Below are 19,913 nucleotides of genomic sequence, written 5' to 3' on the forward strand. Positions count from 1 at the left end.
TCGGTAATACGTAGCGAATGCTGAAAAGTCGGCACTTGTTTGTACTGACTTTTTCCATATTCATTAATAAACTTTGCCGATTTCAGCAAAAAAAATTTAAAATGTTACTGAAAGTCAGTATATTTGAGTGGTTAAGCTGATGTTTCGGTACTTTTTGGGCTTTACTGATCAAAACCCGTAAAATAAATTACCGAACAGCTAACACGCGTTCCCAACCGGTGGTCCGCGCCCCCCTGGGGCGCCGTGAAGCCAGTCCAGGGGGGGGGGGGGGGCGATGTTACCAAAACAATTGTTAGATTTTTATTATATTTTGTGTAAATTATACTAATTTTTAATTTTGTATACCACTCAAAAGCCACAATTTAAGGAACACATTTTCAGTATAAAACGCCGCTGCGCCGCTATTTTTCAGCTACGACTCAAATTGAATGTACAAGACATTATTGTTTACGAAATGTGAGTGTCGAACAAAAAAAAACGTATTATTGATCGTCGAAAATCCCTCCCACAGTAAATTTCTGGCTACATCACTGTATCCAAAAAACTGGGTTTCGTTCATTTAATTCATTTTTTTCTAAAAATTTTCATTGGGCCTCAGATGTATTTACAATTCTTAAAGGGGGCCGCCACCTCAAAAAGGTTGAGAACCACTGAGCTAAAACATGATTGAGTGTGTATAGAAATGCAATGAGAGTATATTACAGGTGAGGAAGAAGAAGAGATGGCTATGTATTAGTAAGCAAAGAAAAATGTAAACATAGTGACGTCACTATTTGACACGCGTTCTTATGGGAACTCGCTTTGCATGTAGTAGTGAGATGTTTTGCACCAAACACGGATCGCACGCACACGAAGTATCTTCTTCCACACCTTTATTAGACTCTCATTGATAGAAATGTTTGGCATGAAAAATGGAGAAAATCTGCATGTGTCGTCCCCCTCTGCATAACTATATTTTATAGCATCATCCTTTGGGCACACCCGTTGGGCATTCTTCAACGTGCCACTCCCTCGTCCGTATATATGTCAAAACGTCATCGTCTCGCGTCAGTGAAAAACGTCAAACCTGTTTTTCGTTTTCGTTTTTGACGGGACGACGGGACGGGGTGGTGAAAGTTTCCACACGCACCTTTTCAGAAGAAAGAAGAAGCAGCAGCAGGCCATCCAAAAAGGCTGGAAGAAAATAATAAAGCTGGAAAATCGCCTTTTTGCTCGGGGTAATCTTTCCTCATAAGGTATTTCTCGTCATTCCGCAGTAGTTTGTGAAGAATCGGTTTCCGTGGTTGTGCAGTGCGCGATTGGAAAAGAAACTGACAGTCTGCTTCCAGCCCAGGAAGGAAGAAAGGTTTGCAGAAGGTTCGATAAAGAATTTTTCTTCGTTCGAAAAGGGGCAGATCCCGATGTGTGCTGTTATTACTGCTGCTTCGCTGGTGGATTCAAGAGCTACTCTGGGGCGGAAGATCAGGTGCTGAAGAAACAGCCGAAGACATTCCGAATATCGGGAAATCTGCAGCGACAAGGATTCTGCTTATCAGGTAGGAAAATTCATCGCCTAGTATCTAAACATTTGGGGCTGCTATCCATGGGAACCAAACAAAGCAATGTCCGATAGGGAAGAGGCAGGAAATGCAAATTGGATTTGCGGTACTTTGGTGTTCTTATTATTATTTGATTGCACTGGCTCTATACAGAGTAAGGGGTAAATTCTTATTACTTGTAGCTGTTATCACTTTGCTGATAACAACGAGAGGCGCAAGTAGAGATCAAAATTCTTGTTGGAATCTGACTAGGCTTGATGATTCATGGGAAAAATACCATCCCAGTGGTTTAATGTTCTGCTCATGGGAATCATTATTGGCTTTGTAAAACAAAGGACTACAACAACAAATTTATTGTTTCTCTTCTACGTTTATTGTACATTTATTTTATTTGTTTGTTTTTCGAAAATCTTACTTCTTAAAAAGGCGAATTATACAAAAATTTTGCATCATGCCTTATTCCTAATGGGACATCAATTCGCGAATATCGATCCGAGGACCAAGAATCAAACAGTTAAGCACATAAAAATCAATGATAACAAAGTGTTTCTCAAACTTTGGATCGCGATCCACTGTTGGTGGTGGGTCGCAAAATAATATTAAGTGGATCGCAAAAGTTTGGGCGGTAGCGTAATAAATTGAAAACGTCACCATTAGTTTCAACAAATTGCATTGTTTTCAAAATTCTGAAATTTGTGTTTTGGTTTTCTGATGACTTCAATACGGCTCAACATGTCTCTATAATTTAGATATGTAGGGGGATTAGGGGCATAATGGACACCCTAAGCAAATGAGTACGTTAGGCCTGTATAACAGAGTAAAACTTAACATATTATCGGTTGACTTACAACTTTAACTTATTTCTTACGTCTTGCAATCATTTACAGCTGGTAGAATGTCTTTATTGTGAAGAAATAATGAATTGTAAACCGTGTGTTTTTCAGGGGTGGTAGGAAAGGTATGGGGCGAAATGGACACCCATCGGGGCATAATGGACACCCCTGCATATTTTATGCTAATTCTTTGGTAATATCGACCAGTTAAGTAATTTGCCTACGGAGATCAATTCCACAGATGTAATACTCCATCTTAAACGAGTGTACATACCATCAAAGTTAATTAAATAAACTTTAGGCTAAAATTATCGGATTGATTTTTTCCAAACTCTCTAAAACGCCTAACAGTATGCAATGCGGGTACATCCATTCCTAATTGCCAGTATCCATTTCGCCCCGAATCGAGTACAACATTAAAATTTCTATTTTAAGTAAATTCTGATCAAAAATAAAATACTTCATCCATTGCTAAATCTTCGTATACATGTAGATAAGGTAATAATTCACTTGTTTTTATGGTGGACACACTCCAACACTCGTAATACCTTATTTGCTGCTGCTTCGAAATTATAAGAATTTCACCATATGAAAAACATATTTCAATTTCAATGATATTTTGATTATTTTGGAGCAATATAAATGATACTTTTGGAAAATAGAATCATGACTTGTTACTTTACACATATGCATCAAAAGTTTTACATAAAAGTCAACGGTTTCGGCAAAAACAGGGGTGTCCATTTCGCCCCGGGTATCCATTATGCCCCTAATCTCCCTATATGCATTTTGAAAAGCATTCATCTTGTTTTGTTTTTCCTAAATTTGTAGGGTATTTTAACCAATAGTGGACAGTAGACAGTCAGTCATGCTCAAATCATTTTCTACCGGTAAAGTTGTATCGAAAAACCAAATCTCATATTCCTACGTATATCACGTCCGGGATTTTTTTTTTTTAATTTTTAGACCCCTTCTTTTTCTGTCACGATATTTTCCTATACATATTACTTGTACTGCCACACTTTTTATGTCAGAACTCCCACCCTCCCCCAAACATTGGATGTAATTGTGAACGTTCCCTAAAATGATCATTCGATTATTTAAGCAAAATTGTAAATGTAACCTTGTCTGGGGGACCACTCTTTGTTAACCGATATACACCTAGCGTTCTATTTGTACACTCAGCGAAAAAAACTAGCGAAATTCATCGAAATACCTTAAGAAAATTTGCTATAACTAATTCTTATGAATGACATAAGAATACCTTATGAAAATTGATTGTGCTTGCTATGACAAATTTCATAAGATAGACTTATGAAAAGAACAAAAAAATCTTAAAATGATGCAGACTGGATTCGATCCATGAACGTCGGGATCACCGAGCCCGTGTTTTATCCACACGGCTACCGACGCTTGAGAATACTATGCGGCTAAACATGAATAAAAGCCATGCTGTGATACGATTTTACGTCATAGAGTGATCTTATGAAATTCATCCGAATCATTATGAATTATTTGAAGGCCGTTTCATAAGTTGGGCTTTATAGAAATCTTAAGGTTATTTGGCTGAGTGTAGGACAGTACTTTTGAAGCGAATATCTTGAGAATATTTCAGCATACTGCCTTCGAAAAAGGTGTTCAGGAGGTCCATACTTCGTGAAAAATTAACTTCAGAATTTGGTGTTTTCTGCTTATGGGAAAGAAACTTGGTCCGGTTACGTAGGTAATTATTAGTAAGAAATCTTTCGGACAGGTGGTAAACACCGCTAGCCATCATGGTTTCCCATAGCGGAAATCATCATGGTTACAGGTCGCAAGCCCTGGCAAAGTGTGGAACGTTTTGATGGCTGTGATCCCTGACCATCATGTAATCAAAATCCCAGGGATACTCAAGTGACCATACTGTTGGGTTGTGGGGGTTGCGCGTGTGGGGTGCATATATTGACAAGCATTGCTATGGATCGTCAGGGCTGAGTAGGAGCGGGGAATGGATCTACGATTGCTGAATTGCGATTATACCTACTGGTATAGTCGTGGTTCAACAGTGGTGGCGCCGCTTTTCGCTTGTGTTCGGCCTAGGTGGTTTGTTTAGGCGGTGCGGGTAGGTTTGTATGTACTTCGTACGTGCAGTGCGAACGGCTTCAGCATTGTGGTTACTTGGGTAGTGTAGGATAATTGGGTTTGGGACTGAGGGGGTCGTCATTGATTCTGCCGACACCATTGCGTGCTCATTGTTGACGGTTGTGTTGGTGACGATTTCTTCAGCTTTAGAATCTCATTTATTCCACGCACAAACTTTGGGAGGAGGGACTGCTTTGTAATGCAAGAGAGGGATTTAAACTCTGCGTTACGGGTTGGGTGAGGTCATGCAGATAGAAGCAACCCAGGTGACCATGCGGCTCGGGTCGTGATGGATGCATGAGTGCAGTGTGTGTGGGGTGCGCTACCCTGTGGATGCAGTTGAGTCCGGGTTGGAGTGGAAAGACACCCTTCTCTACCCTAGATCGGTTTCGGTTGTACGGGCGGGGTAGTGTTTGTCTTATGTGTGACGTGTTGTGCGTGATTTGCGGCCCGAGCTGCGTGGTTACTTGGGAAGTATTTGCTCTGCAATCTACATTTTGGTTTTAAGGTGAAGCTATGGCTGGGCTGTGCCTCGGATCTGTTGGGCGCAGGTCGGAAGAGCTGGTGGTGGTTTGTGCTGGAGGGTTTGCTCGATTGGTTATTCACTGGTGATGGCTAGTCGATCGACTGTTCGCGCAGCCTGTCATTTGGTTCTTGGGGTTTGTGCTCTCGAGGTCCGGGGCGTTGCTTCATTGTATCTTCACTTTAATACTAATATTCCTTGTTTGATTAATTGACTATTATGTACAGGCGCTTAACTCATTCTATTTCATAGATTACCAGATTTAAGGGTAATGGTTCAATAGGGCGATAGCAATCAGAGTGGATTAGAACGAGTTGGCGCCTACAATACACCAACACTAACACACATACACTAATACTTACACGCACACATGCACCTACAACTAGCTGTAAACGACCAGTGGGCGGGACAATGGTGCCTACCCAACAGTTGTAGGTGGGGTGTTTGGCTTAGCTACATGACTTGGTCCGGCAAGCCCATAAACATCAATTAGTAGACGTATTGCCTAGTGAAAAGACAACGCAGATGGGCGAAAGCCAGGGGATGCGTTGATAATAGCAGAATAGCAGAAATCTTTCGGACAGGTGGTACCGGGATAACAAAATTGTGGTTACTAATATCTCTGGTGTCTTCAACATAAATTACCGCACTAGATGGCGCCGATGTAACTTATATTACGAATATCTTGGTCTATATACAAGGCCTTCCGCAGGTCTACATGCAGCAATTCCTAACCAAAATTCTACCTGATTTTCTCCTAGAATTCCTACTAAGTTTTATCTTGTAATTCCTCCCTAGAATTCTCTAGTGTTTCGTCCCAGGATTTATCTAAGCCTAAGGATTCTTCCTGGGATGCCTTTGAGAATTCTAATTCCGGAACTCCTACATCGATTTCTCACGGGATTTCTATCGATATTTCTCCCGATATATCTTTAGAATTTCTCCTGGGTTTCCGTCAAGGATTCCTCCCTGTATTCTTTCAATCTCATCCCGGATATCTTCATTGATTTCTCCCGAGATTATTCTACGGATTTCTTTCATATTTCCTTCTACCTTCTTGGGATTTCTTTAGTGCATTTTCTCTGGTTTCCTTTCGGGATTCTTCCCCATGTTTTCTTTAGCAGTTTCTCCTGGGTTTCCTTTAGGAATTCTTGCAGGTTTTTTTCCAAGGGTTTCTAATAGAAATCTTCCTGGCATTTTATAAGTTTTACTAAAAGTTCTATAACTTTCAGAAAACTGATTCGATCTCGCTCAAAATTTTACCAATGGAGCTTTGATATATGGTGCATGATTGATCGAAATTTCAGCGTATTTGATTGATGCATAAAAAAGTTGTGATCAATTGAATGAAAAATTATTTTGACAAAAAAATTGCTGTACGGACAATTGTTTGATGCACTGTGTGTAAACCGAGATTCGGCATTATAAATTAAGTGTGAACATGCCATAAAGGATTCCTCCCAGGATTCTTTAATTGATTTCTCCCGAGATTCCTCCATGGATTTCGGGTCCAAAGAAATTCTCTCAGGGATTTTACCCGGGAGCCCTTCAGAGGTTTTTGTCGGGTTTATTTCCGAGATTCTCCCAAGCGTTTCATCCGAAAATCCTTCATTGATTTCTCACGATATTTCCTCAGGGTTTCTCATGGGATTTCGTTAGAAATTTCTCCTGGGTTTCTGGCAAGGATTCCTCCTGATCTCCTACAGATAATTCTCCCGGAAATGCCTGCTGTTGAGAACCACTGGATTGGAAAGTCTCTCATGCTCTCGGCATTCTGCGTGCTCGCCGATAGCATTGAAATATGCCTTCGGTCGATGCACAATCGCAGAGATTAATTAGAAGAATTGTAGCCTCCGTGTAATAACGTGTCGTTTTTGTAATGTAGTATTTTATGTAAATAAAGTTACGTTTTAATGTGTTTGTTATTCGCTACACCTGGGAGTTTCGATAGACTGTCATGTCTCCCGGCCACCCCGAACTCCAGGTCGTGACACCTGCTTCATCGATTTCTCCCGAGATTCTTTTGTAAATTGCTTTCAGATGTTCGTCACGGGATTTCTTCAGCGATTTCTCACGGGTTTCCTTTCGGGATTCTTCTCAAAATTCATTCTTTAATCTATCTCGGGTTCTCTTTAGTTAGTAGATTCTTCTTAACCATAAGAATTTTTTGTATTGGACAAAAATTATATAGATTTTTTGCAAATTGGTTTTCATATAGCTTCCATATTAAAACCCGATAGATTGAGTTCATAATGCAAATCACAAATCAGATAAATTTAATTGGAATGGCTTATAGAATCTGGATCTCGGGGACGCCCGATTCATTGGTTGAATCAGATACAAATTATATGCTCTATTTTGTATGGTATGTAATTGTTTATTTAGGGACAGACTCGTTAGAATCCCAAGATGGCCGCCAGAATGGCCGACGTTTGCACCTAGGTACTTACTATGGGTTACGATGGGATTCCTTCAGATTTGTTCAGGATTATATTCTAGCAGTCCATCAAGGATTCTTCCATTGAGTGCTCCCGAGATTCTTTTAAGGATTCCTTTAGGGTTCTTGCTAGATTTTCTGTCTTCCGGGAGTTCTCCAGGAAATTCATCCAAAATTCCCCCATCGAGTCTGCCTGGGATTCCTTCATTAAAACTTCCCTTTAGGGATTACTCCCGAGACTCTTTTTTCTATGCAAAGGATTCCTTCAATGTTTGAAGCTATAAGTACCCATGGGTGTTGCTATGAGTAAACTTGACGTTTTGCTGATATCTCAGTTGAATTGCGATTACCGAGCGCTAGGCTGTGCGGATCTCGGCTAAAGCATAGAAATTAATCGAGCTCAACCGAATCCTCAATTTATTACATCCGCGTTTCCTTTACGGATTTTTTCCTGAGATTCTTTCAGGGATTCATGGATTCCCTCCGGAAAGCGCTTAAGGATTTCTTCCGGGATGCCTTCAACTGTTTCTTCATTGATTTCTCCTGGAATCCTTCTAGGATCCTTCAGACTTTTTCTTGGGTTTTCTCCTGGGACTCCTTCCAGAATTCCTCTCATACTCTTTAGTAGGAGATTTCTCCGAAATTTCCTCAGGAATGGGATTCCCCGAGACTCGTTATAGAATTTCTCAGTCAATTTCAAAACGATTCACTTGAATTTTTGAACATGGCTAGATACTGTGCGTATCTGATGGTGTCTCAAAAATCATTCGGTTTAAAATTGACTGAGTTATAGCAGCAAGTGCCCAAAATAGGTACTCCTGCCCAAATGGTCCCAGACCCTATTTAACTTCATTATTATATGTGACCCCTTTAAATAGACAAACATAATTTATATTGGACTCCTTCTCTTCATTTTCAGATACGTCAACTGCTGAACAAATTTGGTTTTTGTATCTGACAAGGAAAGCCAGCACACCACTCTCCCGAGATGAGTCGGAAGAACGAAACGGAGCGACAGAAGCAGATCCAGGAAAAATGTCAAATGCTACTGACGAAGATGCTGCGGGATGACGACAACAAGTACTGCGTCGACTGTGACGCCAAGGGTCCCCGCTGGGCCTCGTGGAATCTGGGCGTGTTCCTGTGCATACGATGTGCCGGCATCCACCGCAATCTGGGGGTACACATCTCGCGGGTAAAATCGGTGAATCTGGACAGCTGGACCCCGGAACAAGTGGTAAGTTCGGGTTGAGAATACTAAGTAGAAAGTTAAATTGACATGATTAATTTTCATCGGAATTACACTGATTTTCTTCGGTTTCCCGAAATATTTAAAGTTCACTGGTTCTCAAGAAAAAAAATCTACATATAAACAAATCGTTCACAACTTCAAAGCCGACTTCCAAAGGCTTACATCGTATGTAACATCGTACATGAAAGTTCATTGCATGAAATGTCCGCATATCATTCCGATCCATATTTTTGTAAATCATAACCTTAATCTTGTGTCTGGTAGATCATAACAACTATTCACAAATTTTAGGTCTCCCTAGAGCAGATGGGTAACTCTAGAGCCCGAGCAGTATACGAAGCCCTACTACCGGATGGATTCCGGCGGCCACAGACTGATTCCGCACTGGAGAGCTTCATCCGTGCCAAGTACGAACACAAGAAATATCTGGCCAGAGAATGGGTTCCGCCGCCACCTCCAAAAGTGGATTGGGACAAAGAGATTGACGAGGAGATCGAGCGACAGAAGCGCAAGAAGAAGGCCGCATCTAGTGGGGGAACCATTTCGCTGGGTACATCCGGATCCGGATTGAGTACTTCGTCGGATAAGAAAAGCTCAGTGAGTTCCAATTCTTCGGCGACGGCTGCGGTTCCACTACCAAAACTTAAGGCTCCAGCCAGCAGTACAAAGACGTCCAGTAGGAATTCGACTGAAGCGGCCGCAAACTTGGCAGCCAATAATGGCCAGACATCATCGGACTTGTTGGGGTTGAGTTTGGGTGTAGAAGTAACTCCAAAGAAGACAAATGGCGAGAGCACGTTGGACATCTTGTCCAGTGGGGGACCGGACAGGCCAAGTGAGAAAACCGCAGGCGGTGATGAATTCTCCAACTTGGCAAAGGAAGAGGCAGACTTTTTCAATCAAGCTCCTAGTAAAGGCACCGATGCTCAGGGAAAGCTAACTAAGGATAAGATCATGGCACTTTACGGGTCTGCTCCTACGACAATGGTGAATAACAACTTTGGAGGAGCGTTTGGTAGTTTCAATAGTTTTCAACCGAATGCTTATCCTCCGGCACCAAACGTTGCAGCAAATCCCTATCAGATGAACAATGGGCAACCATCCGCGGCACCTGGTGGGTTTGGTGCCTTCCAGGCGTTCCCTACGGCAAATGGCCAGTTCATGGTCCCCGCCGCGGCGGCGGCGCCGACGATTCCCAACCCTCAATCCTCTAATCTGATGTACAATGGACCATTCCAATCGGCGGCGACAGCTCAGAGCCAATCAGCCTTCGGTGCAATCCAGTTTCCCAATCCCCTGCAAAGTCAACAACAGATGCCGGCTACCGGTGGGTTTGTCGGTATGCCCGGCGCCGTTCCGGCCTTTGCAAACTTTCCCCCGCAGACGGCACAGACTCAGCCCGACAAGCTAAGCAATCAGTTTGGTAGCATGAACCTACGAGACATGTGGCAATAATTTACTTTAACTAAGTTCTGGAACTCCTGAAGACTTATTTACGAAGACACCTACCTACACACACACAAACACGTACTTCTCAAGGCGAAATGAACTGTGCTAGTAGTGGGAACTGACAGACAAAAACCACTCACTTGGACCACGGAACGAAAGCTTATCCTAAATCGAAAATGGAACCTTGAGGAGGATAAAACAGAATTAAATATATTTACTTATATATTTTAATACTTAATATGAAGACGAGCGTTAGGTAGGAACACACGGGCGAAAAAACTTGAGTCTATAAAGCATCGATCAGCTGTTACTAATCTTGTTAAGTTGATTCGCTAGAATTGTTGTTTGGCTTTTAAAATCTTCGCTAGTGACTGGTAAAATGAACTTTTCCACTTCTGTTATTTTCCAAAATGCCTTTTTTTTGTCTTGAACAGCCTCGGTACCTTAAAGCACTTAACAAACATACATTCTCGTGTTACATATTTAGTAATTTTTGGCTTGATTCAATGGATTGAAAAGTAACAAAATAAACGTACGAAAGATTATATCATGCACTGTTCTTCACACAAAACAAGACCAATTTATTTGTACTGCTATGTAATTAGACAGATTTTCGATGTTTGTCCTGATCGATTAGGTAAGTCAAGCATCTATAAAATGTGCCGCTCAATAGCGGAATAGCAGTACAATCAAAAATTGGCTCTCATTGTTTTGTAATAGATTTTTTTTAACGAAACACCGTGATCACAATTCACAACTACATGTATTGGATGTATAAACTGACAGGATAAAGTAAATTACAGGAACACAGGTGAACCTATAATACCTACTAAGTATAATATCGAAGAGCGGGGAGTGACACAATCACAAACCTACACTTACCCAAACGGAATGAGCTTCTAGGCACCCGATCAACCACGAGCCTGTGCGAAATAAACCACACAGTGTGACAAAGAGCATCAACAAGTGTATTTTTTTTCGTTTAGCTTGTCTGGTACTCTTATCACTCATGTACACATACATGCATCCGCACGAACACACACACATGCAAAACATAAAACAAAAAAACTAAATAAAACAAAAGTAGGTATTACATTTATACTTAACGAAACAAGAGAGAAGAAGGACGATAGCCAGAAGTACATTATAAACAGTATAAGGGAAGCTAGATAAAAGATTCAATTACATATAGTGCGCGGAAGAAATAAAAAACAAAACCAGCATAAGAAGGCAGTACATAATTTGTATAATACTGCGTCGGTGTAATTTGCATATGTAAACAATACAACCAGAAAACAGAAATCTAGTATTGATATAAAAAGTGGATATAAGTAAATGGTAAATAAATAGGAAAATTGAATACTGAATCGCATAGATTAACTGTCATGTATGTAGATATTCACATCCCTTACGTTTGCAATTTTTATTTCCTATACCAAATTGAGTAAAAAATTTGCGGCGGAAATCCGGCGAAAATGTTTTTCGATAAAATAAAACGGGCCGCGTCGTCTATTTGTGCGTGCCGTAGTTTCCCATGCAACCAGTTCAGTTCAGGGTGATTCACATGTCTTTACCAAGCAGTGGCAAGAGGTCGCTTTTGGCCGCATCGATTCCCGAGCAGGGAATGAGAACTAATTGAAAACAAATTGAGTTATTTAGATATCACAAATTTTGATAACAAAGTGAGTTTTCATTCTGTATGACTTAAGTGTTAACATAACAAAAAATGATAACACAATAATGTACTGAAATATCTAATTGAAAACAGAATGAGTTCTCATTGATAACAAATTGATATCTCATTTCGTTATCCACATTTTACGACTTGATATCATACGCAGTTCTCAGAGAGTTATCAAATCTATAGGATAATAACTAAAAATTAATAACAAATTTAGTATTCATTTTGATATTTTATTAGGTATTAATTTACATAAATAAGTAAAAATTTTAATGAGATTTTATGTTAAATTCAGAAGGATCTGTTGATTGAAAACTTGTTTTGTTTGACACGATATCATCAGAATATGACCCCTATTAATGACGTAGTATTATCGATTGTAACATTAACATTCAATCAGTCATTTCTAACATGAACCTACACGAAGAAAAATTGTATGGAAATCGGATATAATATCCTCATAGATATGCAGCATAATTATACCATGATTCAACTAAATGATTAATGATGGACATTCAAGTGACAAAGAAAAGTAAATTTGGAGTTAAAGGACAACTGCACGTAATATTATTGTATAATTATATTTCAGCTTTTCCTTCTAATTATATACACTGCAGTAAAACAGATGTCTGAGGTGTTCACGACATCCCAGAGCAACAGGCATCGGGACTCAAATTGAATTACATCGAGCAACGAATTGAGTCGCATTCATTATTTTCATGTATGACTCGATGTATGATAAATATCTGTGTTATTTTCAAAACTGTATCAAACATCACGGGATTCAACAATTTGGTACGGAGCTACAATGAATCTTTTTTCACGCGAGAAAACTTTATAAAGATAAAATATGAGACCTTCAACAGTAGAATGATCGTGAATTACTTCAGTTGGCTATATCCAACTTTATTTGTCTTTAATTTAGATTTAGGCTGATACAACAAACTCAATTTTGACTTTTTGAGAAAATTTTGAGAACTGTGGAACTCTCGTTATTTCCTTACGAAAGCGCAAATGGTGCAGTTTTAAAATATAGAACTGCAGAAATAATCACCCCGTAGTTCAAATTTCAAAATATTTGGCAATATGTTTAGATTGAAATAACTATTATAGGAAAACTTTTGTATTCTGGGCAGTTTTGTTCTCTTCGTCATGGAAGCCTTTTTGAAACCTGTTGAATTCAACGTTGGCCTTAAATCTTTGCCAACCAAACTGAGCTATACGACCAAATTTCAGGCAATTTGGTTAAAGTTCAAGAAAATTTAAATCAATGGACCATCAATTTAGACCATTACCCAGAATCAGCTAATCATAAATTTTGTGTCAATATGTAAGTACAATATTCAGGTGGTGGGGGCTGGCTCACCAACACTTCCGGTCCGCTTTAGTGCTTTATGCATCATTGTGGCCAGGTGTTGTTCTAGTTTTTCCAGCTGTATTGTAAAGCATGAGCGGTGATCCTTGGCATTCTTGTGTAAATTGGGGTACTCGGAATGTTGATCGATCACCGATTATTGCTGGCAGATGCAGTGGAAAGTTTGTCTTAATACGTATCAATCGTCTCTGACAAACGAGAAAAACTGACCTCACTGATTACCTGTCTCTGAGCCAAATTTGGTATAGAGTCTTCAGTCTTCGATTAATCGCTTCATGTTGGATGGAGGCTTTTAATCCAATGGGTTACATAGCCGCTATCCGAATGAAGAGAGTAATGTTCCGCGTAATATATCACAAATCAAAAGAGGTGCGGTACATTACGTGGAGCGGATATACTGAATTGGGTACCAGACCAAGTCCCTGCTGGGTGGCACGAAATAGGTGAGCCATAGACAATAGAATCGTCAATGTCGTAGGGCATAGTATGTGACTATTGTCGAAACAACACTATTTTTGGTCATTGTCCAACCAAGATCATAAGCGGCGTCTACTTACACTAAGCGCATAACTATGTTAGGGTCAAGATTAGGATGAAATCATTGGTAAAATATGATAACACTTTTTAGTTTGTGTAGTTAGTTGAACTAGAGTTAACTTTTTATTGAGACATTTTCTGTAGGTTTATTCTGGATTACAATTACATTAGCTGTCCTTTAACTGAATTATTTTATAACAGTAAACAACTTTATTCCTTCTTGATAAAAGATGTATTAACAAAAGCATTTCAATGTGGACAAAGTATTGCCAAACTATACATCTGATCAGATATTTTTCCGGTATTAAATTTGGGGTGGAGAGTTAAACACTTACGTAAAATAGTTTTAAAATGTCAGACAAACATCACATGAGCACAGCTACCAATGAACCAAACCTTCTCTACTGTTTTCTCATTTTGCCGCTTCCTATCCTCAATTGAACTTATCTGACACTAGTTAGGACTGTCTGTGGAAGATCCGGGTTTCTAATTCTGTGTAGGACTTGTTAAAACGGGATGCCTGATATGTACTGCGGACAAATGGGCTGGAAGTAATGAGCAATCACAATTACTGTCGTACTAATCATATTAAATGCATGCTTTTCTACTTACATCCCGAACGTCGCCAACCGGCAAAGAGGACATGACGAAAAAAACGCGAGCTGGCCCTAACAAAAACTAGAAAGGCGATGAAAATGGCCACCGATGCAACGATATGGAAACAAAATAGATGAGAAATTATCGACCAAATCAAAATCTATGAACATATCGCTAATGTTCTTTATCATTCTTTCTTTTTCTCGTTTCAGCAACAAAATCGAAACTTCTCTACTATCTCTTCATTTTCTGCCTCTTCCCATCCTATTCCCACATCTTCTTATATCCTCTACCCCATCTATTGAATGTATCTGACACTTGTTGGGACTGGTAACGCCAGCGCCTGCCTGTGGAAGATCCCGGTGTGCTAATTAGGTGTAGGACATGTTAACGGGGGAGGCTTAGTAGGTCCACATCTGCCTACAAGCAGATGGGCTGACAGTTGTCGGCCTGGGTGTGGACTGAGCAATTACAATTACAATATGTAAGTACAATATTCTGTTATTCTGTTATAATCAACGCACCCCCGAGCCGTGGCCAATCTGCGTTGTTTCGCTGGGCGATACGTCTACCAGTAGACTTGTATCTGCCCTATGCTAAACCGATTAGCATATCAAGTCCTTTCCACTGATGAGTAGGCTCGAATGTCCCGCCCCTCCCTATAACCCATAGGGGGAAATAAGGAGTTTCCAGTTTCAAGTATTGTATTGATTATGACACCAACTCTTTCTATTCCTTGGTAAAAAAAAAAAAAAAAAAAAAAAAAAAAAAAAAAAAAAAAAAAAAAAAAAATCACTAGACTTGTTTTATCAGACTACTATTAATAATGAACATAATTAAGATACAAGTTTGCATACACAATTGTAAAAGCAGTGTTAGATACTTTAAAGTGAATTGAAAAATGTAAATAAGATAAATTGTAAACTATTCCGCGGCGACACGAATGCTTCAACAGTGTCATAAATAAACGCGCAAACAAACAAATAAGTGATATTGAAGTATGCATATTACATTATCTATTAGCAAAGTCGTAGAAAGAGTTGGGCGCCTGATTATAAAATTGTTGTACTTATCTTGTGTGTTTCGGACAAGTCCCGTTTGTGTTGGCCATTGGGACACTTCTTGCTTCAAAACGGTCGTTTCTGGAATGGAAAGAGAATAATTGGCCGCACAACTCCGCAAATGGGCGGCCCGCACATATTAGTATAATGTTGCAATGATTGAAAATAGTAGAGTATAATTGTTAATCTATATGAATACTGCTACTAGTTCAGGTTTCTCACCCTCCACGATTCTCTAGATACTGTTATAGCGTGTTTGTTGTTAATTTGTTGATAAGTGAAGCCTCCAGTACTTCAAAATTCAATGTAGCGAAGATCTTGAGCGGATAGCATTCATTGATAATGATAGTGATTATTTTAATATAATATGGCTTAACAAAAATTACTATTCAATTATTTTAAATCGGATTCGTCAATAAAATTATTGTTCATAAAATAATTAACCATGCGAATATCGAACTACACAAACTAAAAAGTGTTATTATATTTTACCAATGATTTCATCCTAATCTTGACCCTAACATAGTTATGCGCTTAGTGGACAATTAACAAAAATAGTGTTGTTTCGACAATAGTCACATACTATGCCCTACGACATTGACGATTCTATTGTCTATGGCTCACCTATTTAGCGCCACCCAGCAGGGACTTGGTCTGGTACCCAATTCAGTATATCCGCTCCACGTAATGTACAGTACCTCTTTCGATTTGTGATATATTACGCGGAACATTACTCTCTTCATTCGGATAGCGGCTATGTAACCCATTGGATTAAAAACCTCCATCAAACATGAAGCGATTAATCGGAGACTGAAGACTCTATACCAAATTTGGCTCAGAGACAGGTAATCAGTGAAGTCAGTTTTTCTCGTTTGTCAGAGACGATTGATACGTATTAAGACAAACTTTCCACTGCATCTGCCAGCAATAATCGGTGATCGATCAACATTTCGAGTACCTACCCCAATTTACACAAGTATGCCAAGGATCACCGCTAATGCTTTACAATACAGTTGGAAAAACTAGAGCAACACCTGGCCACAATGATGCATAAAGCACTAAAGCGGACCGGAAGTTTCGGTGAGCCAGCCCCACCAATTACAATATGTAAGTACAATATTCAGGTAGATTTAACAAATGTTTTGTTGATGATGAAGTCGAGTCAAGTACAAGACCCTGAAGATGACCTTACAGTTGAGGTCGAAATACGTATCTGTCAAGGGATGCAAATTCTAATTCCACTTAACAGTACGTTATCCGATTTTCTTTTTACTTAAATATTTTGTAAATATAATTAAATAATAGGGGTACTCACGAAACAGATTAAATTGCTGCAAAAGCCATGATTTTCTGCTTATTTGAATTGTTTCATGATTTTGCGAATGAAATAAATAATCGAAGATTGCCTTAAAGATCGCGACGTTTAATCATTTTAATTAGTTTACGCTGTTAAGTGAATCCCCCTAATGTTAATAAATAAAGCATATTAAACCTATTTTGGATTCTTGAAATCAAATCTTGTTATCATCAGTTTTTGAAATGATAACAAAATGATATCTCAATTTGATATTAAATAATAACAATTCGGAACGAAAACTTGTTTTGATTTCATTTTGTTATCAATAACAAAATGAGTTATCATTTTGTTATAGGTTTGTTTTCATTCCCTGCTCGGGTTTATAGCACCTAATCTCTGAACACTTGGATGGATATGTATCGGTGAGCTCGTTCCATATTATTAACTTGATAGACAGTTTCACAACACAAGTTTCCTAGTCAGGTATTATTAGTAATATTATCATACTCTCTCATTTTATTTTATTTCGCAAAATAATTTGAATCGAAGACCGCCAGCTAAGAGTTGTGTGGTTTGCTGGTAGTGCAGCCTGGGGCATTGTTGTCCTTCTGACTTTAGTTAGATTGAGGACGTACGTCCCGAGCGTCTGGTCACCATGGAGGTGCGGCTCAAACAACGTCAGTTCTGGCATCCAGCGGCTGAATATAAAACACTGTATCGCGTCAGCTATACCTAAGGTGGCAGCCCCACCATCGCGACCCTGGTAAGGTAGTCTGCGCAGCCTTACACCACCATGAAGATAATAGAAGAAAATGCGAACGATACTCTCGAAAACCGACCCGGCAACGAAATAGGGACTATGATTGGAAACACGGTACCTGGAACGTCAGGACCTTAAATGAACCTGGACGAGCCTTTTGGCTCGTGAATTGCAGAAAGTTGATGTGAGAATTCAGGGCGGTGGATCCCGTCGCCAACACATCATTCAAACATAACATCTACCACAGCGGCAGCGATAGAGGGGTCGGATTCATAGTGATCGGGAACCAGATGAAGCAAGTCATGAGGTGGCAGCCGATCAAAGAGCGGATCTCCGTATTGAGGATTTCAGGCAATTCTTCAACTACAGCCTGATCAATGTCTACCGTATGCGTGATAATGTTTGCACCATCGTACAAATAAGGTACCCATATCACCTGTACACACAATGTCTTGGTTTTTATTGCATGCACGTAAGCTCTAACTCATATCACAGTAGGTTGCGGGTAAAAAAATCCGATTTCTGAAGTTTAAAATTTGCACCATGAAGGGGTAGCAGCGGTAGTCGGGACTTGTCCACGCGCAAATGTTAAAAAAGACATGTCAGGAGTGTTCAGGAGAACCGTAAAACAGGCTTAGACCGAAAAAAAGCAAGGGCAACTATTCCCGGCGGTGTCCACTGGTCGTCCAAGGTTAACATGGATTAAAAAAGCTATCGCTGCCACCAAAAATAAGATTTGGGTGAATTATATGCGCTCAATGAGAAAAATGGCAAAGAAACGCGAAATCAGCGACTTAACGGCATGGCATATCGAAAAGGAAAATTACGGTGGCCTTTATGATCCTTCGACCATAGAAAAAAAAACTTACATTATTACCAATGGCATCCAGGAGCTACGAGTAGCGCCATATAAGAAAGTCTTGAATTTGCCCGAACGCAACCTCCGTTTTTTTCGATTTCCGAAAAACTATCGATCCGTACCAAATTCCAGAATCAATAGTTATTATAACTTTTGTTTGTGTGTCAATGTCTACACCATGAGGCAATGTCAAAATAAAAAAATAAATTCAAAAATTGTTAATCTTGACTTTGACACTACCACGGATACTTTTCGACATTTGCGCGTGGACAAATCACGAGCTAGGTTGCCACTTAGTCATTATGCAAGTGTTAAACTAAGAAGATCAACACTTTTTATTCACAGCCTACTATGATATGAGTTATAGCTTAAATGCCTGCAAATAAAACCAATACATTGTCTTCACAAGTAAAACTGGAATTTTATTTAACGATGGTGCAAACATTATCACGCATACGGTATGCGCCGACCAACGCCAAAATCGATGACGTGAAGGATGCGTTTTACGAATGCCTTGACAAGATCTATGGAGGATGCCCAAAACATGACGTTAAGATTGTCATCGGTGACGCCAACGCGCAGGTCGGAAGAGAGGAGTTTTTCCATCCAATCATCGGTATGGAGAGCCTTCACTCCGTCACAAACGACAACGACCTGAGATTAATTAACTTTGCTACTGCCAGGGGGATGACCATTAGTAGCACCTACTTTGCACTCAAGAATATCCACAAGCACACCTGGATACACTAGACGAGGTCAAGACACCCATTAGAGGGCTGAAGAACAATAAGGCTGCTGGAAAGGACGAATTCCTAGTCGAGCTTCTCAAGCAAGGTAGTGAGCAGCTGTATCAACTCTTACACCGTATTATGTATATTGAATATATGGGAAGAGGAAGAACTGCCTACTAGTTGGTTGGATGACCACATTTGCCCTCCACACAAAAAAGGGCGTCGACTGGAGTGCGCGAATTACAGAGGAATAACACTTCTCAATTCAGCAAAAGAGCGAAACCATTGTCACGAGGTCGCAAATGCTCCTGGGCTTCGCGGATGATATCGACATCATCGGGATCGACCGTCGGGCCGTGGAAGAGGCGTTAAAAGGGAGACTGCGAGGATTGGACTAACGATTAACACCACAAAGACCAACTAGGTACATGATTGCTGGTGGTCAACGTCGGTCCTGCCGTGGTAGTGGTGACGAAGTGGTGCTAGGTGGTGAAAAGTTTGATGTTGTGGACGAATTTGTTTATCTGGGTACTCTAGTAACGTGCGATAATGATGTTACCCGCGAGGTGAAAGCTGAAGTCCCGTAGGCTGCAAACGAAGACAAAACTCGCGTTGTACAAGAATCTGATTCTTCCGGTCGATTTTTACGGCCATGAATCGTGGACGTTGATAGAAGCTTATCGGAGAGCCTTTGGAGTCTTCGAACGTAAAGTGCTGCGGAAAATACTCGGCGGTAAATTGGAGGACGGCATCTGGTGGCGTCGCATGAACCACGAATTGTACCAACTATATAAAGAAATGGATATAGCGAAGCGAATAAACACGGCATGCTGCGGTGGGCTGGGAGCGTAGGTCGTATGCC

General features: G+C 40.0%; 1 protein-coding gene across 1 annotated transcript; it reads left to right on the forward strand.

The window, feature by feature from the left end:
* Nucleotides 1-1,071: 1,071 nt before the first annotated feature.
* LOC109424492 (stromal membrane-associated protein 1) lies at nt 1,072-11,520 on the forward strand. The gene is made up of 3 exons (XM_019699651.3): nt 1,072-1,535; nt 8,372-8,689; nt 8,996-11,520. Exons 2-3 carry the CDS (start codon nt 8,441-8,443, stop codon nt 10,157-10,159), a joined length of 1,413 nt encoding a protein of 470 aa, XP_019555196.1. The 5' UTR covers nt 1,072-1,535; nt 8,372-8,440; the 3' UTR covers nt 10,160-11,520.
* The last annotated feature ends 8,393 nt before the right edge of the window (nt 11,521-19,913 follow it).

Source organism: Aedes albopictus, chromosome 3 (assembly GCF_035046485.1).
Source record: "Aedes albopictus strain Foshan chromosome 3, AalbF5, whole genome shotgun sequence".
NCBI classification, from domain to species: Eukaryota; Metazoa; Arthropoda; class Insecta; order Diptera; family Culicidae; genus Aedes; species Aedes albopictus.